This window comes from Pongo pygmaeus, chromosome 1, assembly GCF_028885625.2.
Source record: "Pongo pygmaeus isolate AG05252 chromosome 1, NHGRI_mPonPyg2-v2.0_pri, whole genome shotgun sequence".
Lineage (NCBI taxonomy): Eukaryota > Metazoa > Chordata > Mammalia > Primates > Hominidae > Pongo > Pongo pygmaeus.
Window position 1 is genome coordinate 52131618 of NC_072373.2, and position 26293 is coordinate 52157910.

General features: G+C 36.3%; 1 protein-coding gene across 2 annotated transcripts in view; it reads right to left on the minus strand.

The window, feature by feature from the left end:
• The window catches only part of CRB1 (crumbs cell polarity complex component 1), a 211720-nt gene that overhangs the window by 18816 nt on the left and 166611 nt on the right, over positions 1–26293 (minus strand). For both annotated transcript variants that reach the window (XM_063647634.1, XM_054452101.1), the window contains 3 exons: positions 23832–24738; positions 20744–20872; positions 17140–17266 (listed from right to left, as the gene is read on the minus strand). In XM_063647634.1, the coding sequence (XP_063503704.1) occupies positions 17140–17266; positions 20744–20872; positions 23832–24738 (1163 nt within the window). The remainder of the gene's footprint in view (positions 1–17139; positions 17267–20743; positions 20873–23831; positions 24739–26293) is intronic.

The window sequence follows — 26293 nt, forward strand, 5'->3', positions numbered from 1 at the left end:
AATGGGATTAGTAACCTTATAAAAGAGGTCCTGGAGAACTGCCTTGTTCCTTTGTCATGTGAGGACACAGAGAAAAGACACCATTTATGAACCAGGAAATGGGTCGGTCCTCACCAGACACTAAATCTGTGGTCAGTTGGTCTTGAAGTTCCCAGCCTCCAGTACTAATAAATTTCTGTTGTTTAAGAGTTACCCAGTCAATGGTATTTTGTTACAGCAGTCCAAACAGAGTAAGGTAGGTCCTTTCTAGTCAGAAAGTGAATTGTAGCCATATGTAATCAAAACCTGTAGGAAACATTTGAGAGGAAAACATGGCATATACCTAAATCACAGAATTATAGAATGACTCTTTCTTCTCTGGCTGGATTTTTACCAAAGTTTGGTCAATGGAATCCATCATCTAATCTTTCTCTTAATTTATCCACTTTTATATCTTACTATTTCCTGACATTCTTTATCTATTAAAATCAGGCCTACCTAGTCTCTGTTCTTCATCCCATCTAAACTTTTTTTTCCCACTATCACATCTTTACTTGTGACATTTTTCTCTCCTGAATGTGCTCCCATTTTCCGTTCTATAAATAATCTTTCTCATATGTCATGGCCTACTTTAATCTCCGTATCCTCCATGAAAACTTTCCCTCTTGCAATAGCTCATAGCGATCAGACTTCTGTGAATTTATACTGTGGTTTTACTCAGTAACATAAATTAGGGATTAATTGTTTTCAGGATGTTTTGTAGTTTCTTTTTTCTTGACAGCTAGATTATAGTTTCCTTGAAAGTATTGTCATAGGAATTATCTATTATCTTTTACAGATTCCCTGCTCTGCTTCTTCTCTCCCTGTGTACTACCCATTGCCAGATGTATTGAAGAAACAAACGTGTGGATGGAATGGTGACTTTGGGAAGATGCTTGCATTCTTTCAGCTGTAGAGAATATATGGAAGGCACTGACTCCAGCAGCTCTCTGCATTGCCATGGGACTTATGAAAGGACAGAACATTGGATTTCCTGCATAGAAGCTCACAATGTCAGCTTATCCTGTGGGGAGCAGTTATTGCAGATGAAGGTGGCTTACAGGGAGGATGAATTGGCAATGAATAGGTGGGAGTGGACAGCATAAACCCTTCAGGCTCAACTGAATTTGGAAAGAAGAGAACATTTAGAATATTTGTTGTAAGGCTTTTCTGACAACTAGATTTGTAAAAAAAAAAAAAAAAAAAAAAGATAAGCTTTAATGTTCTTAATGGCACTTTTGGGGCAAATGCAGAAATCTTCATCCATGTCCCTAAGCTCCTTGGCTGCTGTAGGGCTCTTTCTACTTGTAAACTCTACTAGCTCTTTCCTGGATCCTCCTTTTCTTCTGGTACCACCCATTTTTCCTTGGCATATTTCTGCTCTCATTGCTTAGGGCCCCTTCAAAAATGTGTGTTGACGCTGATTATCTTTTGGGGCCAGTGTCTTAAGTTTCCTTTCTTCCCTTATGTCTATAACCCTCGTTTGGTGATCCCTAAGAAAGGTTATGGCTTTAATGGTTGTTTTCCAGAATTTCCCTTTTCTGCTCTCACAAATCTAAAAATGCAGTTATGTTAAGAAGAACTAATAATCAACAAAAGCAAGGAATAATTATAAACACAGTGTGGCACTTACACTATTAATAAAAACATGGGCATTCTGACATTCTAAGCTCTCTTTGCTGACAGGTATACAACTTATTTGTGAACTAATTTCTCCAGTGAAAAACTGTTTAAGTTAAATTAACACTTTGGTAGCAAATAAACAATCAACAATACAAAAAAAATGTCAAGGAGAAATGTGCTTTTTGTTCTTCTGAGATAATGCTTGCTTATTCTTTAAGAGCTGGATCAAATATCTTCTGCACAAAGCTTTTTTACCCTACCCCAGCCCCGGGAATGTTCTAATTTCTTCTGTGCACACCACATACCATTCTTTCATTCGTTCATTTATTCCTTTGGTAAATAGTGAAGCACTACTCTGCCAGGAATGATTGCCAGGTACTGAAGTTATAAAGATAAACAAGACATTTTCTCCACCTTCCTATAGCTCTCAGGATGGAGGATAAGGCAGAGAAATGAAGGCTTTTGCAGTATAGCTAATTGGTAATAGATGCAGATGCTCCGGGATCTGAAAGCGTGGCTCCAACTTCTGAATTGGAGAGCCTTGGAAAAGATACTTAGCCTCTCTCTGATTTTGAGTTCTCATCAATAAAATGAGGAAAATAATATTATTTAACTCTTGGGACTTTGTGAATAATAAATAAAATAATGCTTATAATGACCTTAGCATAGTTTCGGGCTCAGAGTAAGCACATGACAAATATTAGCCACTATTAGTATTATTATACAATGCTATGATAGAGGTGTACTTAGGATTGTATGGCAACAAGACACTCCAAATGCTGATTGTGTCGGGGAGGGGAGCAAGGAAATCTTTACTGGAACATTATGAGAACAAATGTATTTGACTAGGCAAAGGAGAATGAAATGAGGGTTTTAGGGTCGAAGAACAATGAGCAACATATTCTTTTTTTTTTTTTTTTTTTTTTTTTTTTTTTTTTTTTTTTTTTTTTCTTTTATTATTATTATTATTATTATTCTACTTTTAAAATGTCTTTTCAATATTGCAGCAGTGGTCAGTTCTTACTGGCTTTAGAGTAAATGGAAGACAAGGACGTGATTTTCTACAATTCAACCATACTTATCTTACTTTGAAGAGAAAATCCACTCCTCCTCTCAAACCACTACGATTTTTAGGCAAATTGAGTATAACCTGCAGGACTGCCTTGAGAGTGTCCTTGGCTGTGTCCATGTGATTATGGACTTACGGAAACCGGTTTTTAAAATAATACATTTATTCATTCATCCACCATTTATCAAGGGCCTTTTTCAGGCAAAGCTCTGAGCTAGGCATGGTAAGCAACATATATCTTTATGGATCTCGACTGCAGCTGGGATTGGTTCAGGGAAGGGTTAATTTACATCAAATTCGAATTCAAGATGAATAATGGGGTTTCTGTGCATTGGGTTCTTAGATGGAAATGTTTTCCTAATGGATGGTGTGGCTCACTTGTCTCCAAGACACTGTCATCAACAAAGTGGTGACTAATGATCAAGCCTTTCCTTTTTCATCCTGTAAATTTGAAAGGGAAATGGGACAATTTTCTGTACTTACTATATACTATCATTTTCATCTTAATTTCAGTAACTATGGGGTAGGATGAATAAAAACATTCACACACACATACTCACACAAAAACAAAATTCTCCAGGCTGAAAATTGACACTTCAAAATTACCTCAAAAATACCTCATTCATTATCTCAATCACTTAGGTAATATTTATTGAGTATATACTTACTCAGGATGATGCTGGCTACTGAAAAATTCAAGGAAATGAATTGGTTTCAAAATATAATTTTTTTCCTGAGTTCTAGGTATCAACTAGAGTAATTTCGGCCATTTATCAGTCATTAATACGTATTTTCCCACTTTAAATAACAAATATAGAAGTACTTCAGTTTTCCTTTATAACTGTGTTGTTATCAGCATAGGATTATCAAAGAAATATTAAGGGAAGTGGATAAAAGTAACATATATTTGTAGCTATTTGTGAAACTAAATTAAAATACATTCAACTAGACAACGAAATAATCATGAATATAATTTCCAAATGATCAAATAACTTTCACTGCAAATAGCCTATTTGGTTTTGGATGTTATATTTAATGTGTGGCTTCCTTTCTGTGTATAATTAGTCTCCAAAATATTTCTACAGTTTACATGAAACAAACCTGTGTTTCAGTAATTACAATTGTGAGAAAAATATAATAGCCATGATATTTATAACCTTTTAGGATGAAAAATCATTTTTAATTTAGAGAAATTTAGGAAAATTATACACATATAATCCATGAATAAGTATTATGAGTCATGGAAGTTTTAAGTAGAAACAATATTAAAGCAATTGCCAATTTCAAGTCAATTATCTTGGTATTTAAAATTGTTCAGAGAGTAAATTCCTACAGTCTTCTACATGCTATTCAATTTGTTCTCACAAAAAAAGATTTAGCAATGAATTCAATGAGCTGCAACTGCATTTCCTAAAGGCAACGTAAGTTATTAAAGAAAAAAATGTATACACCCCATTCTTAAAATTAAAAATTAGTAGAAACTAAATTCATGTCATGTTAAACAAGACAATGGCATGGTATCCGGGTGCATACCGGCAGTTTTCAGTTTGGTTGACAACTCTATTTTTAGTAGATGGAACTGATGCCAAAAGTTCTCCTTGAGCAAAAAATAAGGAAAATAATTCAAGAAAATTGGTAACTAACATGATGCCGTCAACTTTATCGTTTGCTTTGAGTTATTTTTATCAGTTAATTGGTTTGTAACATGTAGACTTGATTTCGGAATGATCTGTGATAGATGTCAATGGCATTTGAAAGAGAATCAAGTGAAACATAATGCATTCTCCTGGGTGGGTAACAACTAGGATATGTCCTAGTTTGCCCAGAACAGTATCAGTTTAAGCTGTTGTCCTAGAATAATTATTAACAGTGTTGCTCTCTTTCACTTTGAAAATGCTCCAATTTGGACAATAAATAATATGGCCAACCTTGTCATAACCAACATATGTCATTATAGACACATTAAAAATATCTTTATGATTCACAAAATTAGAGAACTCTTATGTACGAAGCTATGTACCTGATTTTCTTACCTAAGTTCTTTCAAAGCACAAACACACTTTTTTGTGTATATTTTAGTTGCTTACCATGCCTAGCTCAGAGCTTTGCCTGGAAAAGGCCCTTGATAAATGGTGGATGAATGAATAAATGCATTATTTTAAAAACCGGTTTCCGTAAGTCCAGTATCTTACCAAGGCAGTGATCATTTCTGGGAGATTTTAGTAGATGATGAGATTGATTTGACAGCTAACAAAAATGCTGCATGATTTGGTTAGCTAGTCAACTCAGTGGCAAACATCAACCTAGTTATTTCCCACGGTTGTCTATGGCTTAACAAACCAACCAATTTAGTTGGCTGCACCTATAACCCAGGATCTCCAATCTGTATGTTGCCTGTTTCCATTCTATTCAGAACACATGAAAAAAATGTGTTCTGACGGGAAAACCTATGTTGCATGATTTCCGTGAAGCCTGCAGCAATGACCTCAAATTAAGAAATGAAGAACATTAATTATACTTGGTGAAGCAGAAATCTTAATAATGTATGAAAAGATGAAAGGAAAAGAGATTAGTGAACTAAATTAGACCTAATTTTGGTGCTTGATAATGCATCAAAATAACATTTATGAACAATTTCTTATTTTATTTATTTATTTTTCCTCCATTTGAAATATTTTAAATTCTCTCTTAAGTAACTTTTTAAAAAATTGTGGTAAGATCATTTTACATAAGATTCTACTAACAAGATTTCAAGTGCACAGTACAGCATTATTATCTGTAGGCACAATTGTTGTACAGCTGTTCTCTAAAACTTATTCATCTTGTATAATTAAAATTTTATACCACTGGGCACAGTGGCTCATGCCTGTAATCCCAGCACTTTGGGAGGCCAGGGCAGGAGGATTGCTTGAGCCTGGGAGTTTGAGACCAGCCTCGGCAGCATAGTGAGACCTCATCTCTACAAATAATAATAATAAGAAGAAGAAGAAGAAGAAGAAGAAGAAAATTAGCCAGGTGTGGTGGCACATGGCTGTAGTCCCAGCTACTCAGGAGGCTGAGGAAGGAGTATTGCCTGAACCTAGAAGTTTGAGGCTGCAATGAGTTGTGATCACACCGCTGGACTCTAGCCTGGGCAACAGAGCAAGACCTTGTCTCTCTCTCTCTCTCTCTCTCTCTCTCTCTATATATATATACACATATATACACATATATATATATACAGATATACACACACAGTTATTTAATGTATATATTTATATACTAATATGTTTATAATTAGTATACTAATATACTTGTGAGTATACTAAATTAGTATATAAGTATATATGTATATAATTTAATTATATACACTTTAATTATGTATACTAATTTAATTATATATACTAATTTAATTATATATACTTATTATATATAAATATATATACTTATATACAAATTTAATTATATATATTTTATATATATATATACACACACACACACATACTTATTTAACGACATCTCCCCATTTCCACTTCCCCCTAGCTCCTAGCAACCATAATTCTACCCTCTGCTCCTAGGAGTTTGACTCTTCTAGATACCTCATATAAGTGAACTCACACAATACTTGTCCTTCTATAATTGGGTAATTTCACTTAGCATAATATACTTCTAGTTCATTCCTATTGTAGCGTGTGTCAGAATGTTGTTCTTTTTAAGGCTGAATAATATTCCATTTTATTTTCTTTATTCATTTATCCTTCACTGAACATGTAGCCTGTTTCCATCTATTGGCTATTGTGAATAATGCTGAAATGAATGTGGGAATGCAGATATGTCTTTGAAACCCTGATTTCAACTATTTTGTATATATACTCAGAATCATTAATCATATGATAGTTAACAAATTATATGATAGTTCTATTTTTAATTTTTTGAGGAAACTTCATACAGGTTTTTATAGTGGCTGAACCATTTCTACATATGTGTAACTTATTTAGGAATCAACTTATAGGGTTTGTTACTAAAGATAGTGCTGCATCCTAGGAAGAACTGTAGCTTGGAATTAAGTATTCCCAAGTTCTAAACCTTGCTCTGATCCCTATTTGTTGTGTGGCCCTGGGGCAGGTAACTAGCCCTTCTAAATCTCATTTTCCCCATCTATAAGATGGGTATTATAATATTTATCTCATAAGGTTTCTGTGAATATTTATTACTAAAATTGATATGTAAGGTCCCTTCATCTCATACATCCTTTCATTTTTCCATTACGAAATCAAGCCAGACTCAGCCTTGTCTCCTACATCCTCTAAGATCCTAGGCCTATATAATGACAATTGATATTCGTCATCATATTTCTTTAAAGTACTTTTAATATCATTAGACTAAGACTACATTTTGATGAATGCAGTGCTGATGTTGATTGGGTTTTATAAATTTGTAGCTTTAAAATAGGTCACGTATGCAGGGACTCTGCAGTGGCCTAGAGTACTCTGAGACTCTCATTCACAATCTCTCTGGCAAATGGGATAGGGAGTTTCCTGCATCATCTTAGAACAGCAGGAAGAATATTGAACTGTGGGTTGACAGACCAGGATACTAGTAGAGTCTAAATAAAGCACTCTCTCTCTGAGCTTTAGATTCTTCATCTCATACATAAAGAAGTTGGATTAGATGATTCCTGAAATCCTTTTTAACTCTTTAATTCTCCCTTCTGCATTAACAACCTAAACTTTAGAAAAAGCATCCTTGCAAATATCAGGCACCTATTATGGAGTCAGTTTAACCGTATTAAATTGTCATTTTTATCAGTCAAAATGTCAAATATTTGCAAGTTCATATGATTCAATCTAATGTTTCAGTGGCATATGTAGTGGTTGAAAGAGCATTCACTTAATCTTCCTATAAGGGACATCCTACTATTTATAATGGAATGTTTTTCTAATGTCAGTATTTTACCATACGATATTAAGAAGAGAAGCACAATTTAAACAAACTTTCCCAATTGCTCTCTTGCTATTGTCTGGCTATATGCCTCGATTCTGTTTCAGATCTTGTTTGGAAATGATTGAGGATGAAGCAATGCAGACCTCGAGGTGTGCTCAGAAAATCCTGTCAGTGTATATGAAGCACATGGCAAACATCCAGGCCCAGCCCATCCTTGCTCTGAATGGGGCAGAATCGATAGTGTTAGGTTCAGTTTCAGAGAAAGCAGCATAATAAATCAATGCATTTAAAAATATCACATTCTTAGGGAAATGTCTCATTCTCAAACATTTCTTTACTATAACATGGTCCAACGTATTAATGACCTGAAAAATCTGGATGAATCATTCCCAATCCTCCCTTTCTCCAAAGTATCAGGTGATCTCGGCCAATTATTTAGCCCTGTGTACCACACTTTCCTCAACTAAAATTCGCAAATGTCATTTTTCCACCTGGCCCATAATTTTGTTATCATGAGTAATCTATGCCATAATCTTGAGAAATATTATACATAGAAAATGCATGAATTGTGCTAATCAGCTAATCACAGATGCTTAAGAAATGTCAGGTCCATGCCTCTCTTTCAATCAATGCATAAGTATTCTCTACACTATTTCTGAAATACGGTCATTCAGATTCTATTGGAATGCTTCCAGGGATGGGAGTTCTGTTTGGTGCAAATCAATGCATTACATTATTGAGTACTTCTAATGTTAACTTTCTTCCTCTTATGCTGACTTGAAATCTTCTTTCAATAAATTCTATCCCTTTGTCTTATTTATGCTTTCTTTTTTTTTTTGAGACAGAGTCTCGCTGTCTCCCAGGCTGAAGTGCAGTGGCGCAATCTCAGCTCACTGCAAACTCCACCCCCAGGGTTCACGCCATTCTCCTGCCTCAGCCTCCCGAGTAGCTGGGACTACAGGCGCTTGCCACCACGCCCAGCTAATTTTTTTTTTTTGTATTTTTAGTAGAGACGGGGTTTCACAGTGTTAGCCAGGATGGTCTCAATCTCCTGACCTCGTGATCCACCCGCCTCGGCCTCCCAAAGTGCTGGGATTACAGGCATGAGCCACCATGCCCGGCCTATGCTTTCTGTATTAATGTAGAACAAATCTATTTTTCCATTCTCATGATAACGTTTCAAATATGTGAAGGCAGTTTCATGCTTTCCTTAAGTCTTCCCTTTCTAGACAAGGTATCCCTTTATCCTTATACTGTTTACAAAAAAACTAACTGTTGGGTTGCTATGCTCACTACCTGGTGACAGGATCATTCATATGCCAAACTTCAGCATCAGACATCACACAATATACCCACGTAACAAACCTGCTAAAATAAGCTAAAATGCCCTTTTCTAGGCCCTGGCATTCATCAATGTTTTCCCCAGAATGTAGTGCCCAGAAGTAAAACCTGCGCTTCTGAATTGATGTGGTCAGGGCAGAAATCAGAAGGAAAACCATGTATCTTATTCTGGGACCAAATACCTATGCGATTACAATCTCAGATTACCGTCTTAAAATTACAGTTTCCACTTCTGTGGACAAAGTAGCTTCTACTAGACTAACCCTTTGGCATATAACAGCAATAAAATCCAGATGGAATAGCAAAAAACAATAATCTGAGGGCACTCAGATAATAACCAAAAGTATGCGTTGACCTGTATGAGAATTTGAACTAAGAAGAGCAGAGGGCACTATGTGATTTTTATTTTTTTTGGAGTGCAGTCTCTGCTCAACACCATGCCAGTTAACTAAAACTAGGAGAGACGTTTGTAATCTTACAGGCTTGAAGAACCAGAGAAAAGAGTTAGGGTTCACCATAGCAGCTGGAAAGTGAAGGAAAAATTCTAGAAAGGAGACAGCTACAGAGGTGAAGCCTCAACTTCTGAAAATGATTTCTGCTCAAATCTCTGGTTAACCCTTGTAATATGCCCATGTAGAGTACACTCCAAGTCACCCAGCTAAAGGCAAAATAACTGACCAGAGATTGCAGCTGTGACACACCAAGGAGGGCACTGCTAAGGGCTAGAAGTTTGATTCAGCTAAGAGACTGCCTGCCAAAATAAAATAATATTTTTCTGGGCCAGGCGTGGTGGCTCACGCCTGTAATCCCAGCACTTTGGGAGGCCGAGGTGGGCGGATCACGAGGTCAGGAGATCGAGACCATCCTGGCTAACACGGCGAAACCCCATCTCTACTAAAAATACAAAAAATTAGCCAGGCGTGGTGGCCCGCGCCTGTAATCCCACCTACTTGAGAGGCTGAGGCAGCAGAATGGCATGAACCCCGGAGACGGAGCTTATAGTGAGCCGAGATTGCGCCACTGCACTCCAGCCTGGGCGACAGTGCGAGACTCCATCTCAAAAAAATAAAATAAAATAAAATAAAATAAAAATAATATTTTTCTGAAAAATATAAAAGAATTCATAGTCTCTGCATTGTATAAGCTACAATGACCAGGATGCAATCCAAAATTACTAGATAAAGAAACAGAAAAATGAAACCCATATACAAGAGGAAATTAAATAAGTGGAGACCAATCACAAAATGACCTAGGTGTTGGAATTAATGGAAAAGGATTTTAAAGCAGCTGTCATAACTATGATGTTACAACTAAAGGAAAATAAAAATGTACACTGACATAGTTGCTATTCTTTTGACATTGTTGTAAATACCACTATGAATAAACACTTATTTGTATTCTTAAATAGCCTGCATTTTCTCACTTAGCTATAAGTATATCATGATAAATTCTATTCTAGGTACACTATGCATTTATCCTTATTAAAATAAAAATATTAAAATAAGGAGGCAATATAATTTCTTCTCAGGATCTCCATGTTACTGTAAAGTGATCATTCTTTTACAGACATTTGCAGAGCTGAGTTAGATATGTTAGATGGCCTCTGGCCTTGAGCAGTTTATTATTGGATGCTGTTTTTGTGTGTACATGCATAGATAATTACCAAATAATAAGCACTAGAAAAAGAAGTACAAAATAACAAGAAAGTGCAGGAATAAAATAGTAAGCTTTTCCTGGGGCAATCACAGAAAGGATCCTAGAAGAGTCTATACAAGATCTGAAATTTCTGGAAGGACAAAAGTATGTCAAGCAGAGAAGGGAATGACAGGTTAGGTGGGAGGAACAGTACATAAGGGAAGAGCTGTGGCAGCTGTGAAAAGTTCAAAGGGAGGTGCAAAGTTCCATGTGGCTGGAGAGTGGAGTTTGTGAGAGCACAGGTAAGAAAAGAAGTTGGAGAGAGTTTGTGTCACATTTATAAAGGGCTTGAACCCAAATTGTATATGGAGACCAAATTTACACTATCCAGATGTTGTGGGAATCCCCAAACTGAGAGCACAAAAACAGGCACTAGACCAATGAAACTCCTGGCTTCCTAGCAAAAATCTAAAGCTAAGACTGTAGTCAAGGGCATTTACGCAACTCAGCACACAAAGACCCCCCAGGTAAAAGAAAAATCCTCTTAAAGTTGTTTTTGCTGGTAAAAAAATTACAAACCACAAGAAGAAAAACTCTGTTGTGAGTAAAATTCAACAGAAACAAAAATAGGAGGGTGAGCACCCCAAGAGCTTGAAATAACACAACAGTCTGAAAGACACTATTAAATAGGTTCCTAATTATGTGAAAGTAAAATGAAGGTAGCAATTATAGAGAGAAAAAAAAAAACAGGACACAAACAAGAGAAAAGATTGATTTGTGAGATTAAAAAAAGTCAGAATTTTTTAAAGTAATTTAAAATTGAAAATCTATCAGTGGATTATATGTGGACTACCAGTGCTTGGAAGATAGCAATAGGGAATATATGCAGAATGCAGCACAGAGAGTAAAAAAAGATACTGTGAGAGAAGGTTTAGCAGACAGACTCTTTCTTTTTTTTTTTTTTTTTTTTTTTCCTGAGACAGGGTCTTGCTCTGTTGCCTAGGCTGGAGTGCAGTGGTGCCATCATGGCTCTTGGCAGCCTCGACTTCCCAGGCTCAGCTGATACTCCCACCTAGCCTCAGCCTCCTTAGTAGCTGGGACTACAGGCACATGCCAAACTAATTTTTGTATTTTTTATTTTCTTCTTTTTTCAGAAAGGGGATTTTACCATGTTTCCCAGCTGGCCTGGAAATCCTAGACTCAAGTGATCTTACAGCATAGGCCTCCCAAAATGCTGGGATTACAGATGTGAGCTGCTGCAACCAGCTGGCAGACACCCTCTTAAGTGAACCCCCCATGGTTGGTCCCCACCTCCTGGTGTTTACACCTTGTGTGCCCCTCTAGCTTTGAGTGTAGATAGAACCTGTGACTTGCTCTTAACCAACAGACTATGATAAAGGTGAGGAGAAATATGCGATTATATGTACACAATTACATAATTATGTTATATAAAATGGTAACATCCATCTTGCTGGCATCTCTCCCTCGTTTTTTGGCTTTGAGAAAGTAAGCAACCATGTTGGGGAGCCCCAAGTGGCAAGGAGCTGAGGGCTGCCTTCAGGAATCGAGGGCTACTTCTGCCATCAGCCTCAGTGAACTTGATCCCTGAGTTCACTCTGGAAGTGGATCCCTCCCTGGTTCAGCTCAGATGAGACCATATCTCTGGCTGACACCTTGAATGCTGTCTTGTGAGACCCTAAGCAGAGGACCTAGCTAAGCCGTGCCTGGGCTCCTGAACACAGAAACTGTGAGACAATAAATGTGTGTTGTTTTAAGTTGCCAAGTTTGAAGTAATATTGTTGCAGAGCAATAAATAAATAATACAAATGGATTACATATACAAAGAATGGAATATAACACTCAATAGATCTATAATATATATCCCAAATATATACATCCAGATATGCCTCTTGAACTCCAGAATGGAATATGCACACTGATTAATAACTGTATTTAGATATCCAACAGATCTTAAATTCATTCATTTATTCAATCAACAAAGATATTAAAAATATTATCCACCAAATTTAAGTTATAACCCCTTTAGACCCACAGCTTCTCCCAAACAATCATGCTTTAAACTTTTAAAATCTATCTTCTCTACAATTATATATGGTAGTGCAAAATCTCCTTTTATCTTTATTACTGCAGCAGCCTCCTAGCTGTGTCTTTCTGGGTCCAGTCTTGCCTTTCTTTTAAGCCATTCTCTATGTAGAAGCCCAAGTGATCTTTCTAAAGTGCGAGTATAATCATGACATTTTTCTTGTTTGAAACCCTTCAGGGATTCTCCATTTCTCTTACGATGAAAAACCAAGGTCTCTGCCAAGGTGTATAACGGCTTACTCCTGCTTCCTTCAACAGCCCCATCTTTCAGCACTGCCACCCTGTGATACTCCCTGCCACAGTGCACAACCTCTCCAGCCCCTTCTGCCTGAAACACACAGTACTGTGCCATTGCTTCTTCCGCAGCCTAACTCCCTCAAGTCTTAGCTTAGGCTTCGGGAAATTTTCTTTGACCTTCTATACCTACCTGTAAGACTGGACAGAATGCCTCTCCCATATGCTCCCTAACAGCTGGACCTCAGTTACATCCTAGTTACATCCTAAGACTATTTGTTTAACCACATTTTTTTTTTTTTTTTTGAGGCAAAGTCTCGCTCTGTCGCCCAGGCTGGAGTGTAATGGTATGATCTCGGCTCACTGCAACCTCCACCTCCCGGGTTAAAGTGATTCTCCTTCCTCGGCCTCCTGAGTGGCTGGGATTACAGGCATGCGCCACCATGCCCAGCTAATTTTTGTATTTTTAGTATAGACAAGGTTTCACCACGTTTGTCAGGCTGATCTCGAACTCCTGACCGCAGGTGATCCACCCGCCTCGGCCTCCCAAACTATTGGGATTACAGGTGCGAGCCACCACACCCGGCCTAACCCACATTCTTTACCATAACTTCAGCTTATTTTGAGCAAGCATTGTGTCTAAATCATAGTTCTATTCCCAGGACCTAGTATACAGTATGGCAAATAGTAGATATACATTAAACATTTGTTGAATAAGTACAAAAGCAGAGAAGTAACATAGTTTATATTAGTAATAATATTGGCAGTTGAGAAACAGATTTCTTCACTGATTTCCTGCCTAACTCACTAAACTCAAATTTTATGCAGCACCATTTGCAGAAGAAGTTTCAATACTGCAAAATTAAAGCTTAACAGTTTCTATTTTGAAACCTAGAAATGGCCAAAAGATCTTTTAAGAAAATTTAGTGAATAATTTGGAAGATAAAAAGATTTTAGTTGACCTTGTATTGAAAAAAGATAATTGAAAAGATAATGTATTTAAAAAGGCTTATCACAGTTCCTGGCACAGAGTAAGTCCTCAGTGGTGTTAATTGAACTTAGTTGTCTCTCATCCTCCAACACTGATTTTTCCAAATTTGCCTATTCTCTCTACTTCCCTATTTTGCAAAAGGGAGGGTGATAAAAACCCACTTGCCATGTACGCACACAAAAAAGGAGGCATGGCCAAACATAGAGACATAGCCCTGTTTAGTTTAATGTTAAATCTGAAAAACGGAGCAAAACGGAATTAGTTTTTATTCAAGTAAATATAGGCTATGTTTTAGAAGCTTGGTCCAGAGGAATTAGTGTAAATTTCTGTCATTTAGGTAAAACAGTCCCTCTTTAGAACCAGGTTGAACTATGGCTAGCTTTGGCAGGGACAATGTAAACCAATAATAAGAACAATTAGGGTTGTAATCAACTTTAGAATGCCAAGTAGAGGATTACTTGCCAGAGAGGAAACATACATGCGACTTTACTTGGATACCACAGTGTTTACTCACAGTGACACTTTCGCAGAAAGGGATCACGATTCAGGAAGATCAGTACTAGTACTTCTGTGGTGTGTGTGTGTGTGTGTGTGTATGCATGGCTGGTGGACATTTTATCATACAAGACATAGTCAAGGCAAACAAATACAAGTACCATTAGGTGATGAGAAAGAGAAGATACAGAAACAAAGGTTTTATTTTTCTGTGCAAATATGTAAAAGCCATAGTCACACACATGCAGCTGGAAAATACAGAAGAATAAAAAGAAAAAGGAAAACATTTTTTAAAGTCAGATACCTCATGACAAGAAGACATCTGGAAAACAGAAAAGCAACTGACAATTACAGTGACAACAGAGGCATCAGAATTGTACACAGAAAGAAATTGTGAGTGAATATTTCTTAACCATATTTGGTAGAGAACACATTACATTTGGAACAGCCTGTAAGTACATAAGTGCAGATATGTCTAGAAGGGAGTAAATGTGAAAACTATACATATGGTCTTTGGCTATAATCTATCTTATGCTTATTGCAAATACTTGTGAATGCAAATATTGATGGGAAGGTTTTCCCCATGTCTTTTGTCACAAAATTTAACTTTGGAACAAATCATCTGAAGCAGCAGCATCACACATGCAGCCTTGGATGTGAAGAAAATGGATGAGTAAGAAGGAAAATCTTCACAATTAGTTGCTCCCAGTTTGAAATGATTGTCACTACTCCAAAGGATATGAATTTGCTGTATAAAAATTGTCTATTACTATTGCAAGATAGAATACATTTTCTTTGCTTTTGTAGTATATTACTTCATACTATAGGCTACATGTACTCTATAACAAGGATATTATTTTGTCCTTGTCCTTGTTTGTTTGAATGGTATATTTAAATTTACCTTGGTCATTCTCACAGAAAAACAACTTTCTTAATTGGGACTAAATAGATGGCATCCAATGGATAAACTGTCCTCACGTTTTCAAACCAGGACAGCTCCTAAAGTCATAGACATATATTTACAAAATGACGTTTGGCAGGCCATTGTTATTTTAGTTGCTTTATGAATTAATTCATAGGATCAAACTATTTTTCCTTTAAATGAACACAAATAACCCTTTGGAAGGGTATATCTACACAAAGATATTTAGCATAAATGATAACATACTGGAGGAAACAAAAAAAACATTAAGAAAGTTTTTTTAAATTGTTATTTTATAATCTCTGAAATCTTTATAATAAAGAATATATTAATTTTTGCATATCTTATTAATTTACTTTATAAATCCATCATTTCAGGTATACACTTATTTTTAAAAATCATAATGTCAAATATATTTTGGTTATGATGTATACTATGCTTTCATATTTTTTTCTGAAAGATACTTAAGAAAATAAATTTCCTTGCAAATCTTAGAAAACCATGCTTCTAAGAAAATTCAAGTTTTACAATATATACTTTTAAATTTATGTATAAACTACAGTGCTTATTTTTATTAAATATTAATTGAAAAGCAACTGAAATTAGTCCATTTGATAGAAAAGTCAAGGAGCTCATAAATTTAGAAACAATTAACAAAAAAAGTTGTTCTATTTGTTAGGAAAAGGGAAAGTATTGCAGGAAAGGAAATAGAGAAAGGATTATTTGTAACTTTGCTAGAGAGACGGTTTTATGGAATCAGAAATTATACCAGTGAGGTATAATTTGAGTACTGATACAAGATAATTGTTTTTCTACAATTTTAGGGACTCGACGTAAATTCCTGTATTTAATCATATATCAGAGAAAAGGTAACAATTCATTTGAATAGCTTCATGTAAAAACATAGACGAATATAATCAGTAATTTTAATCAGCAATTCTCATTTTTTTTTTAGACAGAATCTCACCTGTCGCCCAGGCTGGAGTGCAGTGGCACAATCTTGGCTCATTGCAACGTCCGCCTCCTGGGTTCAAGCAACTCTCCTGCTTCACCCTCCTGAGTAGCTGGGATTACAGGCATGTGCCACCACTTCCAGCTAATTTTTGTAGTTTTAGTAGAGACGGGGTTTCGCCATGTTGGCTAGGCTGGTCTCAAACTCCTGGCCTCAGGTGTTCCGCCCACTTCAGCCTCCCATAGTGCTGGGATTACAGGAGTGAACCACCACACCTGGTCTGTAATTCTCAATTTTTGTGTCATAAATAATAGATAAGAATGAAAGAACAGAAATGAAAATAGAATCATAGTGATTGAGGGCAACTTACAATGTGAAAATACCCAGAAATGGAGTGGGAAGAAATTGCAGTGGTCATTCACGTATAGAAGTATTAAGAATGATAATATATTTGTACTAAATACACACAATAAGGAGATATTTCTAGTTATATTAAGAACACTTTTTTCATATTTAAAGTTAGAATAGGAAAATATTTTATATACAGACAAAGTGCTTCTGATATGTTTAAAATAAGCCTTGAATTTACTTTAATTATTGAGATGGTTTTTATTTCCTTTTTTTTCCCCAGAGATCTAAAATGAATCAAGGCATTTCTTGAAATTCAATGGCTTTTTCTTTTTCATTTGGGAATGTTCAAATATATGTTAATAATCTTCCTGTTCACCCCACTCAACAACTGGCTCATCATTCATACGCAAAATGAGGTAAGAAAGAAGCTGAAAAAGATTCTGCCAGAATAAGAGAGAGACATAAAAGGAGAGGCTGCTTACGTCCACCTCGCAGCGCTCGCCAGCAAAGGCAATATCACAGAGGCACTGGAATTTGTTGAGTAAGTCCTGGCAGAGCCCTCCATTGACACACGGATCAGAGGCACACTCATCAATGTCCTTTTCACACCTTCAAAATAAACAGAATAGCAGAAACCCAGGTCCCTGTTGAATACATTGGTTGTGAAATGGGAAGAAAAATTTTGCCTTATCTATCTGGAACAGCACAGTCTTATCTACCCATCCACACATACTTTATATATACTTCATAATGTCGGAGATATTTCTTAAAATTTCTTTAACACATTTGGGGTTTAATGGAAATAATCTGTACACATATGTATACATATACACATGGAATTAATTGGAATGAGAAAATAGATGCAAATATTTAGAAACCAAGAGAAAAGTGGGCCATGCCTGCACCAGTGCCACGCTCAAGAGCATTAGTGGGGTTGCCACCTTATATAAATGTTCAGTTTATTAGGGGCACAAGGAGAGAGGCTGTATTTTGCCATCTGGAGTCTGCAGGGCAAATCTACATTCAGGCTATCAGGATCTTCATGCGTCAGAGCCCTCAGGCTAAGGAAAAATCCCACCAAAGAGAAACCAAAAAAAAAAAGAAGGAGACGAAGGAGGAGGAGGAGGAGGAGGAGGTTTATTCTGAGAGATTTTGAATTATTGTCTGTGGAAATCCTTTTTTTAATAACAAAAGCAAAAATCAATAATTAGAAGATTGTACTTGCTAATAAATCTGTGTTCCAATAGCCAAGCATAATTTCTGAAATGTTGAGGTAGAATGACTTTCAAAAGCCAAATTTTCCAAGACAAGTGACATCAATTCTCAGGGAAATTGAAGTTTTCATCTTCCTGGGATATTGCCATTTTTTAACCTAATTTTCCATCAAGAATTTGTTTTTCTGTATATTCATGGATTAAGTCACCAATCATGTATTCAGTCACTCAGTGGATATTTATTTAACACATAGTATGTGACAAACACTCTGCTAAGACCTTGGGATAGAACAGCAACTAAGGCGGCTATTTTACTTTTGAAAATTTGTATAAAATCTGAGCTCCAAGATCTCTACAGTGCAGCTTATAATGTTGAAACTTGATGTAAACAATTTTTAATTTTCCCTTATTCTTTCCCTCACCTTCCAAAATGTAAAACTTGCACGTATGGGTCAGAGACTAATCACTAGGCTCAAAATGAGAGGGGATGAGGTAGTGGGGCAAGACCAGCCCAAGGTATAAAGGAAAACAAAGATTTCTTCCAAGAAAAATAGCTCCTTATCCCTTTGGATACCAAGCATAGCTGAGACATTTTGTTTTCCTTTTTTGGCTTATGCTTCTGGACTGGAGGGAGACTTCTCTGATCAGATCTGAGCAAAACTTGACAACCCTCAGGAGCTTGCCAAGCATTCTCGGTCTTGGGTGGGCCAGAGTGTTCACACCATCCGTCATTCAAAACCTGCCAGGATGACACTATTAAGCTGGAGGTTTAACCAAGGCAGGAGAGAAGCCAATTTATTTGAGGATAGCTTTTCAATATCCTTGGATGCGATGGAAGTCACATTTCCCTAGGCCGTGGGAGATAGCCCACTATTTTCTGTCTTCCTCTAACTACTCCATCACTTTCTCACCTATTTCTCTGTTGAACTAAACAGTCAACAATAGATACACATGTATTATCAGCATCATTGGCATTTTTATTAGAGGTTAATTAATGCATGGAAAGTAAAAATAAATCCATTAACATCCAGTCAATTAAGTAATGATGGTTAAGGACTTTGAAAGCATGGAATCTACTGAACACAGGTTCAATGTTTTAGAAATATCTGGCATCTTGTAAGTTTTTCCAGTTGAAAAGTCTCCTGGGAAAAGAAGGAACACTCTAAGCTTTCTTTTCTTTCTATGTTTCAAATATATCTAAATTTAAATGTCAAATATAAATTTTGTAAACTAATAAATATCAGAGGACAGGGAAATGTTTGTTGTAAATAGAAATAACGTGTGAGTGGCAGAGAAAAATAATCCAGGGTTTTGGATGAGTTCTATGCATTGCGCCATTAGGCAGAAACTGTGACGTTCAACCAGGAAGCAACCCACACTTGACAATAGTTGAATTACTCAACATTAATGACAAGAAAATATTTGCAATATTTTGAAAGATACATGGAATTGGAATACAACTGAACGATCTCAGTTAATAAGTTGCAGAACCAAAACTGGTGCAACAGAAAGCAGAATGTGACTCAAGGCTATCTCCTTTCATGCACATATAGACTTGGAATGCCTGTACCACAAAGAACCAACCACAGAAGGCAGGCTGCAAATAAAAATGAACGTTAAAAGGGTCAAATTCAGGTATATCCTAGACTCCCCGCTGTTTTGTAAAAATGGCAAAAGACCTGTGTCTTTGTGATGCAAAAGAGGCCAGCTAGAAAACAAAAAATTCAAATTAATCCAAAGGGCACTTGCCAGGGAGCACTCACATATCCATTATTTTATTAGCTATGCTTATGGGAAATATTGAGTCAGTAAAAATATCTTTGTCAAATATGTCTGAGCTCAGTTTATTTAATTTTTTTCAATGTAGGAAGTTTGATCAGAGATCACTGTATCTTACCCTGGATGGTACATGAGATGGAAGAACACCTTTCTCATTAAAAAAAAAAAAAATTGTGGTGAGCAAAGATTTATTTATACGGTTATGCTGGCACATCAAATAGAAGAGCAGAGGCTTTGAAGGCAGCTCAACCTTACTGCAGCATACGTGTGGATAGGCCCTTTATATGTCACTTAACCTCTCAGCCTCAGTTTACCATATGCAAAATAAAAATCATGAAACCTTCCTTACAGAGCTATAACAATTAGAGATGGTATTTGTAAGGTGCATGGCACAGTGCTAAAACAAAAGGTTAACTATTATCTGCTTATATAGTATCTGTATTCTATAGAGCCCTGGTTCATAACTGTTTTGGGGACATAAATCCCTTTGAGCAGCTGATAAAAGCTATTCAGTATGCATTCTTTCTACCCCTGAACTTACCCCTAGCCACTCAAATACATATTCTAATTTTCCTGTATTTTCAGCAGGTCACAGATTGCCTGAAGCCATTGACCAACTCTGTTCTAAGAATTCCTGTAGGAGGTGAAGAAGAGTTGAAGAGTTTCTCTGGGAAAAGTAGAATCATATGGATAAGGTATATATACTTTTGGGTTGTAGGCAATTCTATGAGGCAATCTTTTAGTTGTAACTTATTTTACCTCAACAGCAACCATATTTGCATCATGTATTAGAGTTAGCAACAAAAAAAAGACATGAATTCAGAGGTACTTATAAGAAAGAAAAATAGCACATTATACATTTTTTAAAAATCATTTTTCCCTATTTGAAGTTTTGTCTAATAAAATGTTCTCTCCTTTGACCTAAACTGTAGTTTTTCTTCTTTTTTATTGTTTCACTCTGTCTGAACCTCTATTTCAGCATAGATTTTCCTGTGGGAACTGAGATAAAAAATTAGAGGAGAAAATGAACTTTGAGTAATCCCATCATTCTTTAGCTCAGGATTGTCTTCCAGAAAGCTCTAATGTGACTCACCATTCTCCAGTAAAACCTGGCCGGCACATACATTTTAATTCAGCCTGGAACTCTGTGCAGTTGCCTCCATTGTAGCAAGTGAGATTTGTCTTCTCATTCCCACAGACTGTTGAGGGTAATCTGCTCTGTCTAGAGAGATAAAAGCAACAGCCACAGCTGTTCATCTTGTTCATCTCATTCAAGAAAACTTTTTTGATAAATTCATGTATGTAGTCAATGCCAAGCTAATTAAGTACTCAGGCTGGAGGAGCTACAAGTGCTTAATTGTGCTGCATTATACAAGAATCACTTTCTCCAGTAAAAAGCTCCTGCTGGAGGGTACTGTGACAAGCATGGCTATACATCTTCCATTTCTACACAGTTTTCATTTGTGAGATAAGATCTATGCCATGGGGTGGCGATAAATTTTGGGTTGGAAAAGAACTTGCTATAACTAGATTTGCTGCTGCTTTGCTAATAAATCAATAAAGGCCATAGGAAAATTGCATCTCTATAAAGGCCAGGAAAGCAAGGACAGCACTCTAGTACCCAAGCACTCATGTGATTTCTCTATTGGCTTTCAGAGCTGAACTTCAGTTGCCCTGCCAAGACTTGCTGCTCCCTATGTAATAATTCATAGCTTCGAAGAATGCAAGCCAAATGCTCTCCAGGAGCTTTGTATATAGCACACGATGGTAACTGCATGTGAATTCAGAGTGTGGCTCTCTGGTATGGCAACAAAGCTTTACATGTTAAAGAATCCTTATAAAAGGTGGAACAAGTATTAGAAGCTAAGCAGAACTTCACTGTAAGACAAAATCTAGTAGTGTGAAGGGACTGATGTTTAAAGAGTTTAATAGTGTTGCTAGGCTCTTTGACCCACTGTGTATGTGCATGGTATCCGATAACTAATAAATATTCAGGAAGTGTAAAATGAATTGAATTTTGTTCTGTTGTGTGTGCTGCAGCTAATGTGGATAGACTAGCTTATATGATGCTAAGTGTGTCCCTTCCCACAAGAGCTAATCAATTCTACTTTAAAAAGAAGATACCATAAAGACTTTTCAGAAGAGCCAAAAATGTCAACCAGCTTTGAAAGAGGTCAATTAGCAATGCAAATATGAAGCTTTGTATACATCTTGGTTTTAATAAACAATTCCTGAATCTCATTAGAAGGTATTTTTGAGGGATTTCGTCTTTCAGAACTTGACTTTGATGAATTAGGCAGAAAAAAATTCTGGAGAACTAGTTAATAGGGCCTGTGTGTTTATTTTACTTATCAAAATTCACAGTGAAATGTACTAAATTTGATCCTGAATTCTTCTTGCTTTTAAACAGGCAGGTTACCTGTTGGGAACACTTAGCACCTACAACGGTGCCTTGCTTTCTCAGGCTCAGAACAGTAACTGTTAGGGAGAGATGTACAACTTCTTATAGGTATGCCTACATGTTATGTTTGCTAGGAGATTCATGCAATTAAGGTACCACCTCTGAATTAGTGTAATGTCTACAGGCTGCCAACCCATTCCAGGTGTTCTTGCCGAAGTTCTGGAATGTATTACTTGTTAATAATAACCCTCTCACCTCCCCATAATGACTCAATTATTTAGTAAATTTAAAGCGGTGTAAGTTGTAAAAACAATAATAACTTCTTACATGGAAATACTGAAGCAATGTGACTTACAAGAAAAATAGTCTTTCTTATCTCTGTTTATATAGCTTGAAATGGAGGTGGTTACAAGAACTAAAATACTGCTTTTGTAGTTGTAGAAAAATGTGAAATACTTTGAAATGGGCAAAAAAAAATCACTGCATATTCTTTCAATGCACTGCTGGGTTTATATAAAAGACCATCTAGGATTATCCACTTTTGCAGTGGTCTGTGCCTTATATTTTCTTTGCTAAGCTATATTACAATTCTGTAAGTTGTAGAAAACAATACTAATATGAAATTCTTGTTCATCAAAATGCAAATTAATTTATCTGTAGTGAGCCATACAAATGATTATCACAGTATTGAAGATGACTTCAAATACTAGTTTTCTTGCCCTATGGGATATTAAACAGTTTTGTATTTATTAATAAATTCATTCACTCATTCTTGTTTGTATATATACATATACATATTCTTTAGATTGTCCTTTGAATTAGTTTTTATTTCTTACTAGTTTCCTTATTAATTAATGACAAAGTAATTAAAACATGTTTGTTTTATATTTGTCTGAGAATTATAATTCCACTGTTTTGAAATTACAGTTGACCCTTGAACAACACATGTTTGAATGATGTGGAGTCACTTATATGTGGATTTTCTTTCACCTCTGCCGCCACTGAGACAGCAAGACCAACCCTTTCTCTTCCTCTTCATCCTAATCAACACGAAGACAATCAAGATAAAGATCTTTGATGATCAGTTTCCACTAATGAATAGTAAATTTATTTTCTCTTTCCTATGATTTTCTTAATAACTTTTTATTTTCTCTAGCTTGCTTTATAGTAAGAAGACAGAATATGACATGCAAAATATGTGTTAATTGACTATGTTATTGTTAAGGTTTCTGGTCAACCAGGCTGATAGTTGTTACGTTTTGGGAGAGTTAAAAGTTAAATGTGGATTTTCAACTGCACATAGGCACCTCTAACCCCTGCGTTGTTCAAGGGTCAGCTGTATACTTTAATGTACTCTTTTCGGGATTTTAGAGTATTTACCTGCCTGAAATAGCCCAGGGCATTATTTTAGCAATAGAAGTCATGCCTCCCCTAACAATACTACATTTCAGCTTTTGCATTTATTGTAAATGCATTTGTTTCCCGAGGCCTTGAAACTGTCAGACCCTGGGGCTACAGTTCATGAGACATATTTTCACACAGATGACTGAGAAAATATTTTGCTGAAAGTCTGATTTAAACACTACCTTTCTGACTTGTAGAATATCCTGGTAAGTGAGATCCCATCTTAACATGACCAAATTGTGACGGAAGCGACCAGTGTCACCCTGTTCAGCACAGTATATATGTATACCTTGAGGAGAGAGCTTTCCAATTTGACAAGAACAGTGATGCAGAGTATAGCCTCAAGGACCAAGCTTCATATGGACTTTGTGCTCACCTGCAAAATTTTCCTGTAAAATTTCCAAAACAGAGGCAAGAATAGCCATTAGTATCACTAATGCAGGTGGCTCCATTTGCACACTGGTGACTCTGGCAGTTGTCTATATCCACTTCACAGTTCACACCAGTGTATCCAGGCTCACATGTGCAGTGGTAGGCTGCAACTCTGTCAGAGCAGTTGCCATGGATACAGGGATTTGAAAAGCATTCATCAATGTTGAGTTCACAGTGTTTCCCTGACCATCCCAAGGGACAGGAGCAATGATAAGAGCTATAGATGTCTTCACAGTTTCCTCCATGCAGACAGGGGTTGGAGTTGCAGACATTTAACTGCAAACAGCCAGTGACCACTGAGTTGGTAGAGATTTTGAGAAATTGCTCTTCTTGAGGTTTATTAATGAAACCATGAACATTTTCAAAGTAAGACAGATAAATGCCTCCGATTTCTATTGTACTTAGACAACCTTGCAGGCCCTTTATATTGTCAATAGCTCTGTCACCCACATAAATATCTGTATTATCCTTCAGAAAGTTGAGGCTTCCAGTAGCAATTGTGCTGGTCACAAAAGGTGTTTGGTTGTCCACTTCCATTTGCCACCTGGAGGTCTGGGACAGTGGGTCTGTCATGGAAAGAGTCACTTCGTGCCACGTGCCATCATTCACTGACTGCAAACTTGCCAGACTTAGCATATAAAAGCTGTTGCCACTTTGCAATTGAAAGAATAATCTGGAATCTTGAATGCTAATATTAAGAAATTCAGGCTCTTTTTCTGCATGCAATATTATTACATTTGCATCTCTTGTTCTGAAACCAAATGTGATATTGGTGAGTTCTCTGGTAATATTCCCATTGCTTCTGAATAATATTTGACTGCTTTGTCCATTAAAAACAGCACTTGCAATACCTAATGAGAGAAGGTGATAATAATCAATAACTTTATTAAATCTACAGTTTGCTTAATTACCTTTATTAATAGTAATGATCATTGTGTTAATAACATTTCATATTGACTATTTGATACATGTTACATACTGTGCTAGTTGCTTTTATATTATTTCTAATATCAAACTTTTGAATACAGGTATTATTATTATCCCCATTTTATGGAAGAAGAAGCTGAGACTCACAGAATTTAAGTAATTTTGTTCATGGTCATGTAATTCATAAATAACAAAGCCAGAATGTCAAACCTGGATGGTCTGATAGCAAAACCAAAACTATACATTTCTTTTCCAGTGAAATCCTAATACATGCCAATTTTTATTTTGCATTTGCTCCCACAAATAAAGCATTGATAATTCATTTTACACATAAATAAATTGAGCAAAACGAAATCACAAATCTAGCTATGGTGATGCAGAAAATTAACAGTGGAGTCTGGCTTCTGATTAAGCTGATGAGTAGGCCGTTAAAAGTAGCATTCCAAATGACTGATTTACTTACCTGGTAAAACTCCAATTATGTGACAAGCTGCAAATTCTGTATCTACACCCAAGTACTTTCGTATACAACCATATCAATTTCTCTCACACTATATGTGAGCACAGCACTTTGGGCAATCCTATTGCATTTCTCTATTAAAAACTTTTTTCCCCATTCTATAAGATGATTAACAACTTGTTCTGTCTCTTAAAATATCTAATTCTATCTCAGCTTATGATCTCACATAATATTTTCTTGAAAAAACAGAGCTACCTCAGATATCCATCAAATCTGTAAACCTAATATTATTTGGATCCACACTGCATTCTATCCTGCTATAATAGATGTACTGTCTGTATTCCCACCAAGGTCAACTTTACCAGTTATGCACTGGGTGCTACTGCTTTTCACCTTTTAAACATATTATTCCTCTATGCATTCTTTTTCTTTCTTGCATCATCATTTCCCCTTCCATTTTGTTGTTTCCCATCAATATACAAATATGTGTAATTGCTTTAATCTTAAAAAATAAAAATACACACGAAACAGTACCCTTACATCCCCCAATCCTGCTGCTTTTTTGTCTATTTTCTTTACCAGCAAAACTTAATAATTTTATATCCCCATGGTCTCACTCTATCATTCCTCATTTTCTCTTTTATATATGCCACTCAAGCTTTTGTCCCAGTCACTTCACTAAAACCACTTTCATGGTTACAGTGAATGACCTCCATGTTACTCAATGCAGTGGCCAATTATCTATTCTTATTGTATCACACTTTTCAGTAGCAAATGACCTGAAAACACTATCATTACATTATCAGGCACTACACCCAACCACCATCATCTTTCATTAAGACTAATTACTTCTTAGTGTCCCTGCCTCTACTGCTCTGCAGATCAATATAACAACTACTCCTTAGTCAAGCTCCATTAGTTATCATCTAAAAAGAAATCCTAAATTCTAAACATAACCACAAGAGTGTACATGATCTGAGCCAGTTGTGGGTATAATCTCAGCTATCTGGGAGGCTGAG